The sequence below is a fragment of the Ailuropoda melanoleuca genome, chromosome 9 (assembly GCF_002007445.2).
Source record: "Ailuropoda melanoleuca isolate Jingjing chromosome 9, ASM200744v2, whole genome shotgun sequence".
Classification (NCBI taxonomy): domain Eukaryota; kingdom Metazoa; phylum Chordata; class Mammalia; order Carnivora; family Ursidae; genus Ailuropoda; species Ailuropoda melanoleuca.
Window position 1 is genome coordinate 2,926,573 of NC_048226.1, and position 13,077 is coordinate 2,939,649.

Consider the following 13,077-nt stretch of genomic DNA (forward strand, 5'->3'; position numbering starts at 1 on the left):
TGCTACAGGCCCAGCACTCCAGCTGTCCCTTCAATCAACCCTGTCTTTCTAGACTTTCGCTAAAACCTCTTACAAGAATATCTGAAAAGTGCAAGTTAAAATATAAATGCAGATGTAATATTATCATTAGAACAGGGAGGAAAAAAACATGAGGCACCTGTTTGCATATGAAGAGAAAGTCTCTTTCAATGGGTTTATCACTAGGATCTCGACATCCTCCTAATCACTTTATGTAATTACCTACATACTCATCACAACAATTAAACGAAATAGATATTATCATCCCTATTTTACAGATGAGAAAGCAGAGGCCTAGGAAATTTAACCTGACCCAAAGTCACCTGGAAAATAAATGGAGGAGCCAAAATTCAAATCCAGATCTGACTCCAAAGCCTATGCTCATTATCCCCAGGATGTCCCCCACTTAGAAGGAATTAAAGATGATAAAATCATCATCACACTCAGTAAACCATTTTACCTTTGGTTAAGAAAGACACATATTTATTCACATAAATTACATCCTCATTCTGCCTAAATTTGTGACATGGTGGGGAACAAGGCAGCACTTACATTCATCAAGTTAGCATCAACTGTATAGAGGCTCGCCGCCCGTCTGAGCATTCATGCGCCCTTCCAGGGAACGCGGCCTCCGTGCCCGACCCTGCTGTGGGCTGGGAGCAGACGGCCAGACAGAAATCAGCAAGGACTTATACGAGGTGCCCACTGCGTATCCCCCGTTTGTTGAGAATAAAGAGGAAATGATTTGCAAGAAAACAGAGGTCTACCAGCCAAGGCACAGCTATGGGTGATGAGTTCTTCAGGCTTCACCTGGAACTAAACATGGATGACACCTCCTGAAGGGCCAGCAGTTACCAACACCAGAGATGAGGGAGACCAGAGGTGAGCATGTTGACTGGAAGGCTGGGGAGGTGACTGTGGACAGGAAAGAAAAGAGGCGAGGACACACATCCATCTGTGCCCCGGGTTCCAGGAAGAATGCCCACACTCTGGTCGGTGTGGATGGAACAGGCCGGAAGGCTGGCTGCAGCCACTACCAAAGGCAGCGGAGATGGTGGGAAGCAACAGACCCAGAAAAGTGGCTTCTGTTTGAAGATAGCATCTTGTTACTAGAAGGAGCTGGTTCTCAAGAAGGAAGCAAAAGAAACACATGGACTCAAAGATTCAGGGGGAGAGGAACTGCCTGAAAAATCCCAATAAAATGTTACCTAACAGGCATTTAGACCAAGTGCATACTAGTAAGAATGTGTGATAAACTACAGTTGAGAAGAACAAAAACAAAGGCCCAGAATCTAAAAGGGCCGGCAGGTGGAATGGCTGCCCGCCTAGATTTAGGTGTGGGGGGTGAAAGGCCACACCGGGTGGAACTTTCCAGAACACTTGGAGAAAGGCAGAGGAGCAGCAGCTGCCCCACACTGGCTGGCGCCCGCTCACCGACTATACAAAATGGTGAAAGAAACCACTTACTGTTTTGGGGGTCAAACCCAACTCCACCAGGGAAGAAGTGAAAAAAGCTTATAAGAAATTGTCCCTGAAGCACTACCCTAACATGAATCCAAATGAAGATGTTTAAACAGATTTCTCAAGCTTACAAAGTGCTCTGTGATGCAAAGGAAAGAGACAAAGAAGGAGCATCTGACAAAGGAGAAGGGGCTACCAAAGGAGGCGAGGCTGGTCGCGGTTCCAGCTCTCCCAGGGACAGCCCTGCAATGAACGCCCTTTTGGAGGACGAGGAAACAGCAGAGAGAAAGGAGAGGCAAAAATGTTGTGCATCAGCTCTCAGTAACCTCAGAAGGCTGACATGATGGTGCAACAGGAAAACTAGCTCTGCCGAAACACGAGGGCCAGGGCGGTGAGGAGGAGCGGCGACGTGCTGTCCTGAGGGCAGCAGTTACTGGACAAAGTCCTAAGGTGGAACCTAGGATGGCCCAGCAAATTTGGTCTATGTGCAGAGTGCCAGTGCTAAAGACAGATGGAAAAGCTGCAATGGAAGGAAGACAGCTTGAGAGAAGAAGATTCTAGAAGTTCATATTGACCAAGTTATGAAAGGTGCTCACAAGATAACACTCCAGGGGCGCCTGGGTGGCACAGCAGTTAAGCGTCTGCCTTCGGCTCAGGGCATGATCCGCGTTATGGGATCGAGCCCCACATCAGGCTCCTCTGCTGTGAGCCTGCTTCTTCCTCTCCCACTCCCCTGCTGTGTTCCCTCTCTGCTGGCTGTCTCTGTCTCTGTCAAATAAATAAATAAAATCTTTAAAAAAAAAAAAAAAGGAAGATAACACTCCAGGTGAAGGAGACCAAGAACCAGGTCTGGAGCCAGAGATATTATCATTGTTTCTGACATCATCAGAAGGACCGTGCTGACTTTTTTCGGCAAGGAGGCCTTTCCGCGTGTGGACGTACAGCTGGCTGATGCACTCTGCGGCTTTCGAGGCCAGCCTCTGCTCTTGACGACCGAACCACCACCATCACCTCTCACCCACACCGGACCATCAAGTCCAAACATGTCCCGCATGTGCTGAACAGTCACGCCCATTCATCGCAGACCACATGAAAAGGGTCGCCTAGTCACTGGAGTTAGGGTAAACTTTCCTGAGAACGGCTTTCTCTCCCCTGAGACGCCCTCTTTGTAATCCTACCTGAGAGGGAGGAAGTAGAGCGGACTGAAGAAATGGGGCAGCCAGACCCGGCGGCCTTGGTGCCACCGTCACCATGGACACGCCCGTGAGGCTGACACGTGTCCTCCAGGGTGGCGCTCAGTGTCAGAACTCACAGGCCGGGGACTCACGCCCACTGGTGGCCCTTTATATGCAGTGGCTGTGTGAAGGGCTGTAACCAGAGCTCACGACTGGCTACTGCTTTTGTTTCGATATTCAAAAATAGTGGTGCTTACAAAGTTAAATAAAGAGTAAACTCAAATGGAGAAGTTAGAAAAAAGAAAAAGAAAAGAAAAAAACGAAAGACAAGAGACACTGGATGAGCAAGGTCAGATTCCACGCAGTGAACTGACAAGGCCCGGACTCGAACACTCGGAGCCCCTCCAGCTCCGTGACCTGGAGCCCCTAACTTCATTCTTTCTCCGGCTCCTTGTTTTTGTCACAGGAAAAACTGAAACCCTGAATCCTTCCACTGGACAGGTGCTGTTAGATCTCAAGGGCCCATGGATGGGGACACACGAATAGTGCGACCGCCGTTAGCCTTCATGAGACAGCAGAATGAGACGTAAGATGCCCCCAGGTACCAGACATTCTGAAGAAGTGCTATTTACAGGATTTCTCTCGGGTTACTCAAAAAACCCCTTCGAGAGACAGCCAGAGTAGATGTGGGTCCTACAGAAGAGGAGCTTCCAGGCAGCCACATCAAGTTTTCGTCCAGACCCCAAGACCCCACTGCAGGACGGACGGCACCAGACTGGCAGGGCCAGAGACTGTGGCGGGGGAGCCAGCCAGGCCGCTGCTGCCCTAATTCTCACAGGAACCCACCAGGATCTGAACTAGACGGGGAGGCAGCAGAGCCGGGAAGGAGGGGAACACACATGAAAAACCCAGATGATATACAAGAGATTCTCCAAGCCATGGGACACTTGAGCAATAATCCATCTCCCAGAGGCGCGGGCCCCACCCCGACCCACGCGGATCAGCAGACACGCCCACACGGTCATGCGACTGTGCTGAGGTCAGCAAGGCAGGCTTGGAGAAGGTGCTGGGCGCTCAATACAAATGACCTATGGTGACTCCTATCGCTATTCTTCTTCAATTTACATCAATTCAAAGCAGTCGTCCTGGGCTCTCTCCTCCAGGGGGTTCACAGAAAGACAGCACGGCGCACCGCATCCGCTACCATGAGGGGTGCCCAGTACTCATGCTGGCGTGGGGAGAACAGCGCTGTCTGCACACTCCCACCCACACCGCCTTCGCGCCCACACCAAACACACACAGTTTCCCTGGCCCGGCCCAACCTCCCCCTTCTCCTTACCTGGGCTTATTCTGGGGCAGAGCCTTGGCATCAACGGCAAACATTTTGGAAACAAAGATAATAACTGGAGCAGTGTCCTCGCTTCCACATTTCATGAAAGCTACATAAATTGGAAGGAAAAAGGTCACTGGCTTTTCCCATGACCAGAAAGGCAGACTTCTAAAACACAAGATGTTAAGAATACAGCATCATCTCAATGCATGAGCGGCCTGTAATCTTTTACAACCACAACAAAAATTCTCTTTAGAAAAATATAAAATCGCTAGAACATAGTAGAGGAGGGGCAAGGAGAACTCGCAGGAACGGGGAAAGAAAGGCAAAATGGTCAAGGCAGGAGGAAGGCTGCGTGCTGAAGCGCACGAACAGGGCTCCCCGCCACCCCCGACTATAAGCCCTCAGAGATCCTACCCTATATCCAGAGCAGGAGGGGTAAAACTGAGGAATGCCAAGTCAACATTCAACAAGGCAGCTTATTAATAAAAAACACAAAAGTTACACACATTAGAAAATGGACAAAATATCGCATCATGCTGGTAAGAAAACTGTTAGAAATAAGACTCAGTATTATGAAGATGTCAGTTTTCCCTAAATCTATACCTATTAGCACAATTTCACATCAACATGTTGACATTTTTCTTCACCTTACTGGAGGTATATACAAAACCACTGATCAGTGTTTTTTTTTTTCCTTAAAAAATCACCCCCCCCACCAAAATAATGTGCACATAAATGAAAAGAATTCAACAGCAATACTGAAACAAGAGCAACACGACAGGAGGTCAGAAGCAAGGGCACAGCAGATGTCTTGCTGGGGATGTGGGTGCTGGGGTGAGGGGCAGTGTGCCATGCCCTGACCCACGCTGTCCTGGGACCACTCTGGCTGCACAAGGGAGCGAGCACCAAGGGAAACCAAGAGCAGAGGCGGGGACCCTGGGTGAAAAGCTATACTAACACCCAGGTGAGAGATCATCCTTTGGCCGCAGAAGCAGAAATGCTGGGAAGAAGCCGAATGTTGCATAGATTTCGAGGCAAGAATACACAGTATGTGCAAACGGATTAGACGCAGGGGTGTGAGTAAACAGGAGAGCCAGGGATGACTCCAAGCTTTCTGGAGTGAGCAAATGAAAGGATGGAGCCTCTGACTGAGCCGGGAAGAACTAGGAAAAGCAGGCTGAGGGAGAAGAGAAGAAGCCTGGCAGGGATATATTGGGGTTCAGATGCTTCTCAGAGAGCTGAGCAGGAAGAGTTGCGGCGGGTACCCAAGTCTACAGCCGAGGGGGCAGAAAGGGTCTGAAACCCGGGTGTGGGAGTCATGAGCAGACTACTGTGGTGGCAAGCCTTGAGATGGGTGACATGGCCAGGAGAGGGAACGCAGGCCCTGCTTGGGGGCTCCCACAGTGACAGAGAGAGGAAAGGGAGAAAGAGACGAGGAACAGACATGAGGAACAAGCAGCCAGAGAGGAACACAGGAAGGAGCGACCTGCTGTGTCCAATGCTAGTGACAGATCTAGTTGGATGATTTAACAAAGGATAGTCAACAGGGGCCCCAAGAGCAGCAGCCAAGTGGTTTTGGTGATGGAAGTTGCAAATTCAACAGAACGGGAGGAAAAGCAGCAGAGATGTGAGTACATGCAGATGAATTTCGTGGCGGCTTGCAGAGTCTGGAGCGGGCGGGTCCCCCTTGTGGGGAGCAGAGAGCGCCCCAGCCCCGGAACCCACTTCCATGGTCCTCAGGGACCCGGCCACGGTGCTGACACAGCAGCTCAGGGACATATCCTTCACTGTGCAGGGGCTGGGCCACAGGGTCACTGGGAGCCTCTGAGACGAGATCAAGGCAGAAGGGACGGGCCTCAGAGCCTCTGGTCTCCCACCCCAGTGGCGAACACAACAGCCCTAGCAACACTACAACTCTGGCGATATGGCCTTTTGTGGAATTGGCCAGTTAGCAAATTGGCATTTGGCAAACCGGTCCAGAGCAGCCTTGACTTAGGACGCTCCAAACTCCAGCCCCTGCAGAGGTCCCCTTCACCTCACCTGCTTTCAGGGCCTGGGTTTCCGGCGGGAGAGAGTCGAACGCCTGTGACCCTGCGCACATCAGCCTCTCCACCCTCTCGGCGGTCATATCCAGGGGGCTGGGAAGTTTCTGACACACCATCGCTGACATCTGCTGTTAAGGACTCACAACCTCGAACATGTGCCCTCCAGCAATGCACGTGAACAACACAGATCCCAGAGCACACTAAATACCGAGGTGACAGTGTTGGTCCCTACAGAAAACGCCTGAGCTGTGAAACACTATGCACCACGTCTCAGAGTAGGGAGTTCACGGACTCGCCAGAGCCCAGGAAGGACTCCTACCACTGATGTTCCAGGACACGGAGGGCCCAGGGAAAAAGCGAGCACAGCCTGCTTAGTAACTCGGCCTCCTGGGACCCTCAAGTGCTAACATTTTTCCACATGGTTTTGGTCTACCTAAACTTCTATAAAACGACCATGAGCCAACAGCTAGTATACCAGAACGTCCCCTACCAGAGCCCGTGTCACTGTAGGTCTGAGGTGCCACTACGGGCCCACACCCAGGGCACTGTGCCCACGGCCCCCCACGTGGGGACTGTGTGGGACACACGCATCAACAAAAAGAAGACAGTTTAAATTTGCTTATAAAATTACCTTAGTTAATATGAACCACCTCAGATCAAGTCCTCTGGGAATCACTAATATGATAGGAAATACCAATCTGCTAAAAAAATATGGCACTAAAATGAAACACTGACCCAACACAACCACCTAAGTTATCTCCTTACACGTAAATCTTAGGAAAATAAAATCTGTTGTTTTTACAGGCTACTGAACAAAAATTAAAACTGCGTCTTCTTTTTTGAAAGAACATGTATCTGAATCGGTATCAGTGAGACCACGAAAGAGAATCAGAACGCTCGTGTGTAAATGCTGTAAACACAGTTTCAGGGTAGAATACTAATTAACTACAAAAGACTTACTTTGGGTGGAAATGTGCTCTCTCCAGAGGATTTCCTGATTGCCAGTAACATGCTGTTTCCTCTTGCTTTGTCAGAACTGTTATTTCATTACAAACCATCCAGACAAAGGATACCCAGCACAGCATGGGAGATGGGCAGCCACTGACTGCAGATGGCATTGATCTGAACTTTAGGGTCTGAATGTCGTGCCTCCCGGGCTCCAATTTTCAATCCTAAAGAAGTCACTATTTTATCAATTTTTTCTTTGTCCCTGTAGTAAGCACACAAGGGTGGGAGGTCACACACACACAAGGAGAGACAGGAGAAGGAGTGCCACGTTTCTCGAAACACTTACTCCCCATGTATTTCTTCTACAAGGAACTGAACATACTCGGAGGGGCTCCCCGCCAGGGTCTCCACTCCCTCCCTTTTCAGGGGCCCCTCCTGCAGGGCTCCCAGGGGGCACCATCCCAGGCCCCCGAGGCAAGCTGCGGTAACGGGTGAAGCAGCCTTACACACGAGTGCTCAAAGTCATGATTCCAACTCTGGAATAACTTTGAAAGCGAATTTACTAAAGCAAACTTTCTCTTCACTTGTATCAGGCAAGGGTGTTCCCAAGTTCCCCATTAACGATACTGGGTATCCAACACACCCTTTCTACTGCAGACGCTATTTTATTATAAGCTGGGTTTGTACAAACAAAGAGATCCAGTGTTTCTCTCCATCCGTCTGTCCCCTCCTCTGGGTACTCTGTCAAACCCTGACTGCTCCTCTGTCCCTCCTGCTACCCTTGACCTGGGTCACACACACTCCTTTACATTGCTTCCAAGCCCTGCAATCAACTGGCCTGCAAAGGCTCTGCTCACTTCCTGGGTCTATCTCCACTTTCCGAAGCGTGACTCTTCACACAGGACGGTGAGGCAGATTATACCACCCAAAGATAAACAATTTTACGGCAGTCTTACTTTTTCAAGACGGCATCATACAAACTCCATATATTCTCCAGGATCAGCTGCACAAATAAAGGTTTCTTTCCTTTTGCCTGTAAAACAGAACACGTGCACTTAAGTTTCTGAATATTTAACAGGAACCTTACATATTCATCCTTGATGTGTTTTGTGAATGGTACGTCTCATTTCTGCTAGAAAATGTTTACTTAACAGTAAAGTAGTGGGAAATGGTTGCAAGAATGTGTTAAACAGCCAATAATGTGCAGTCAGTAACAAACCACCGTTGTCTTCCTCGGGGAACCGGGGACGGGACAAACGAGGAGACCAACTGTGGGGCATGTCGCTGCAACTGCCCCACCTCTGTCATCAAAGGGACACACGACACCCAGGCTGAGCACCGAAAATTCACTCTGCGCGTGCAGGTCCCTTCCACACACTTCTACACAGCGGTCTTGAACATGAAAAACATTCCACTTCAAGGAAGAGGACAGTAAAAAAAATAAAAAAACCTACCATTTCTCTTACCAAACTGCATGCAAAACAACAGCACCTTGAGAAGGATACCGTCACACACACGTGAGATGGAATAACACGGACGCCCCTTTCCGACCATCTCCCACTTACAGATGGAAGAACGGGGACGTCCACGGAGCTGGTAAGCGGTGGAGCCAAGATGCAAACACAGACTTGGACTCCCAACCCATGCTCTTTGCCACCTCGCTACACTGGCTCCGTTTTAAGGAGCTTTTTGAAAGGCTTTTAATGGCAAGGGAAGGTGTTCATGATACGACGTCAAGCAAAAAACCAGCTACGTTATATAAACGATATAAGCTCAACCAAGGAACAAACGTCTCGACCCTAAAAGAATGAAAAAAACTAAAACCACAGCATCAGCAGTGTTGGGTTCTGTGTTTTTTTTTTTTTCTTATGGCTTTATATTTACAAATATTTTCTAAAAGGAATCTATATGCTCTTCCATGAGAATAACTGATAAAATCCTGAATTTTACATACAATAACAACAAAGCAGTGTCAAGGAAAGTACCCCTTGAGGCTCTGTGACAGCAGTCCTGCATCGATTGCCTCTCCCTACGGAAGGAAGGGCTCTGGGAGCACCTGCCTCTCCCCTTCAGCAGGTCTGGTGACCAGCATTCAGCAACAGAAGTGAGCTGAGCCCGGGACACAGCGTGCTCGGAAACAGCCGTCTCTCAACGGTGAAGGGGACGCACAAAGGCAGGAGGCAAAACATGTGTCCAAGTGCACAGGTTCTGAAATTTTTGCTCCTCTTGAAAAAAGAAAGAGGAAACAAACAAGCAGTTCTTTGTCCCCTGTGTTTAAAGAACTCCATTTAAGTAACACTTGGCAATAAGACACGTGACCATGAACCCCTCACGCACTGACCCACTTTAACCGAGGACAAATTACATCTGCTAAAGGTGTTGCAGTACGAGTCGGACTGGGGCAGGCACGTGAGCGACACAGAGAAGGGACACACGCCTCATCACCTGGTCCACCTTCATAACCTTCTTGGCCTTCATATTGATGTAGTAATCTCCCCACAAGGTTTTCAAAAGAACTTCCTTTTTGATGCCGATTTTTTGACTGTAGATTTTGGCAAAGTGCTCGACTCTGGAAGAAAAGCAAGTGTGGGTGTTATTAGTGACAACAGTAAGTGACCGTGTTTGTGTGTCAGGTACTGTTCAGAGTGCTCTCGGCGCACTACCAGACACCATCATTTCACCTGTTCCGACGGGCTCGCGGTCGTTACCTCCCCGTTGTACCGAAAGAGCTACGCACACTGAGATAACCTGGAGGTAATACGTGAGGCCAGGACTCCAACCCAAGCAATCTGGCTCCAGAGCCCACGTTCCTGTCCCACGGCTCTATGTTCACCCGGGTGAGAATTCACACTATCGCTCCGTCCCTAACTCTGCACGTGTAAAGCCAGGCCAGAGGAACAAGGGCCAGGGAGACGCAGGCTCCAGCTGCCCTCCTCAACTCTGCCAGCAGGAAACTTCGATTCAGCCCGCCACCACGACAAGGTGCCTGGTGCTCACACGGGGAAAAACGCCAGAGCCACAGCTTGCCAGAAAAAGGCTTTTCAGCCTCCTGGATTCAATAGAAAACATATGCACACTTACGTAGCTCTCCTCAGCCCTGAGAGGAACCAGTTAGCACCAGCCTGCGCCACTGCAAACCCCGGCCGCGGGACAGCAGTCACCTGACACATCTCGGCGCTGTAGGGAGCGTCTGTGCCTCTGGATCAAAGACGAGGAAAAACCTCTTTTCTGCAGGGAACAGCGCATTTCGTGTAACGTGTGAGTCTAACTCTCAAAGTACCAGCATCTGGGAAGATGCCTGCTGTTTTGTGCACTGCACAGACTCCAAAGGTAACATGCTCTGGACAAGTTCTTAGGTATCCATCGGCAAGTGTGCTATGGCCAGAATCCAGGGTTAAAGACAACCCCGTCCGATGAGCTGATACTCTCTCACCATAACAAAGCCTGGTGGGAGCAAGAGGACGGTAGAGGAGTGCAAGCTCGCCATCGTGGTCGGAGCAGAGATGTGAAGAGCAGCAGGTGGCAGCTCTGCAGCAGAAGCAGGCCCCACGGAAAGTGCTGGAGGTAAGTGTCCAGCGTCCCCCTCACTGACGACGAAGGGAGAGAAAACACCCGTCCAGGAATCAAAATCCAAATTCTGCAGTTACAGGCTGCTGGCATTCCGGAGCCGGCCTCGACGGGCCATGACCTCAAAGCCACTCGCTATTATCAGCTCTATTTCCCGTTTGATCCCACAGTGATTTGTGCAGGTGGGTTTTTTTTTTTAATTTTCCAAAATTTTAGTTTCTATTATAATTTTGTTTATATTCATTATACATATAAATTATACGTGCTTTCTATATACATTACATATGATTAATTTATAACTGTTACATTTTTGAAGGAGGGATCCCTTCTCTGCACAAATTCCCAGCTCAGTCCATAGACCAACAGCATCTGCCTTGGAGGGCTGAAAGGAGCACAACTGGTCTCTCTCCCACCCCAGAGGCTAGTCCACAAGTGAGGTTAGTGGCCAGTTGTGCACAATGCCCATGCCTCAAGAAAGAAACAGACTCTGTCTTGCTGCCTGTGCCAGGGACCAGTAAAAAGAGCCAGGCCTTCTCCTGGGCTTCCTGGTGAAGCACACCCACAGCAAGGCACAGAAGGCCCCTTCCAGATGCAGTCAGCAGACCCCGTCTCCCTGCGGCTTCTCCTTCTAACCCCCCGATTCTGCCAGGCATGGTGCCATCCTCCACAGACTTGCAGATCCATTCCAGGACCTATGGGAGGAGGGCAACAGGAGGCAAGCACCGTGGCCTGAGGTCCCGGGCACATTCTCCAACCCAAACTTAGCCGAGAGCCCTCACCTTTACCCTGATGCTTGCAAGGGCCCCAGTGAATACGGCGGACGCCCTGATCCACATATGGGCAAGTTGGGTCTATTTTTACGTGGCTAAAACTGAAGGTAATGACCGAGTGATGAGCACATCAAATTTCCAATATTTTTGTATTTTGTATTTTTTGAAATTGCATTTTTTTCTTTTTTGGCCTGATACAGGACCAATTTTTGTATATCTTTCACTGACACTTAAATTCTGACTTAAATTATTATACTGTTCAGATGGTTTGTCCCTATTTGACTTGTTAACAGTCTGACTGTGATACAAAATCTTCCCCAAACCACACAGATTTCTACTTACACTTCTGTGTTTGCCTCCTGCACTTTGTTGTTATGATCACTGATGCAGAGTTAATCTCTGTCCGTTATCCATTAACAAGGATCCTTACACCATGATATAGTTCTATAAACTCTGCGTTGTTCGCCAGTACTGCCAAACCGACTTTCTTTTTGCTCACCTTTAACTGACATATTGAGACAAAGCTTTGGTGTTTACCCTTTGGCTATTACGCTTTCTGTTTATTTATTTTAGGTAGCAAACCTTTGGATTTTTTTTTAATGGAATTTCCTTATTTTTTTTTTAAAGATTTTATTTATTTATTCGACAGAGATAGAGACAGCCAATGAGAGAGGGAACACAAGCAGGGGGAGTGGGAGAGGAAGCAGGCACATAGCGGAGGAGCCTGATGTGGGGCTCGATCCCATAACGCCGGGATCACGCCCTGAGCCGAGGGTAGACGCTCAACCGCTGTGCCACCCAGGCGCCCCAGAATTTCCTTCTTTAAAAAGGTATCTCCTCCGTGGGGTGTTTCATGCATTTAGTGTCGTAATTGTTCTGGTCACGTGATTTCTACAGTGATTTCTGCTCGTGCTTCCAGGATTTTTTTAAAATGTTGATTTGTGGTACCCAGACGTTTATACTTTGTTGGTCCTGTACAACACTGTGTCAGGTACATGTCCTGTTTCTAATTTGAAAAGTGGTAAATTTAAAGGTTTCCACACTCTCAAACCTCTATCAGAATCATAAATTAGAGCCCAGTAAGAGACCCGCCCACCTGCTCAGGCCACTGTCCTCAAATCCTTTCCTGGTCCATCATTCATTCACACATACAGGCCCAGAAATCTTCCAAAGTCTTGGTTTTAATCCTTCCCATTCTTTTTCATCCCACAGTTGCCATAAAATTGGCTTAACATCAACCCTTCCCCCACTACTGCTTTGTGCTTTTTTGTCCGTCATTAGTTATAATTTTAAAACTATGATGATTTCTCCTTTCTGGATTCTGTTTTAATTCACTTCCTCCACAGTGTACCTTCAAATGAGACTCTCCGAGAGCCCTGCAGAGCTGTGGGCCCATCCGTCCTGGCCTATCCTCCTGCGCAACAACGTGGCCAAGTGGGAGGTTATGGGGTATCCTTGTGCGTCCACGCTGCCCAGTAGGCCGACGTTAACGGCAGGAGCCGAAAACGCTGGTGTACAAAGACAAACGAACTGCTCTAGGGAGGACTCCTGTCCTGTTTTATAGGGTTGGGAACTCAGCTGCACTTACCTAAAACAAGAGCTGGACTCTGACCTTTCCAAGTCAGCAGACTGCCGGATTCGCACCCGCAACAGGACAGGCTGAGGCCCTACACGAAGGTCCAGCCTCGAGTCGCACTTCATCCTGTCCCCGGCGTGAGAGTTTAACCATCCTCCACATTCTGAAATGTGCTCCTTCCCGC

At 49.0% G+C, this 13,077-nt stretch overlaps 1 protein-coding gene and 1 pseudogene across 2 annotated transcripts in view; one reads left to right on the forward strand and one right to left on the reverse strand.

Annotated features, from left to right (window-relative positions):
- EFL1 (elongation factor like GTPase 1) overlaps nucleotides 1-13,077 on the reverse strand; it is a 121,688-nt gene that overhangs the window by 80,736 nt on the left and 27,875 nt on the right. For both annotated transcript variants that reach the window (XM_034667803.1, XM_034667802.1), the window contains exons 8-12: nucleotides 9,426-9,549; nucleotides 7,937-8,013; nucleotides 7,106-7,242; nucleotides 6,028-6,150; nucleotides 3,994-4,093 (exon numbers count right to left, since the gene is read on the reverse strand). In XM_034667803.1, coding sequence (XP_034523694.1) covers nucleotides 3,994-4,093; nucleotides 6,028-6,150; nucleotides 7,106-7,242; nucleotides 7,937-8,013; nucleotides 9,426-9,549 — 561 coding nt within the window. The remainder of the gene's footprint in view (nucleotides 1-3,993; nucleotides 4,094-6,027; nucleotides 6,151-7,105; nucleotides 7,243-7,936; nucleotides 8,014-9,425; nucleotides 9,550-13,077) is intronic.
- Nucleotides 1,465-2,651, forward strand: LOC109489594 (annotated as a pseudogene).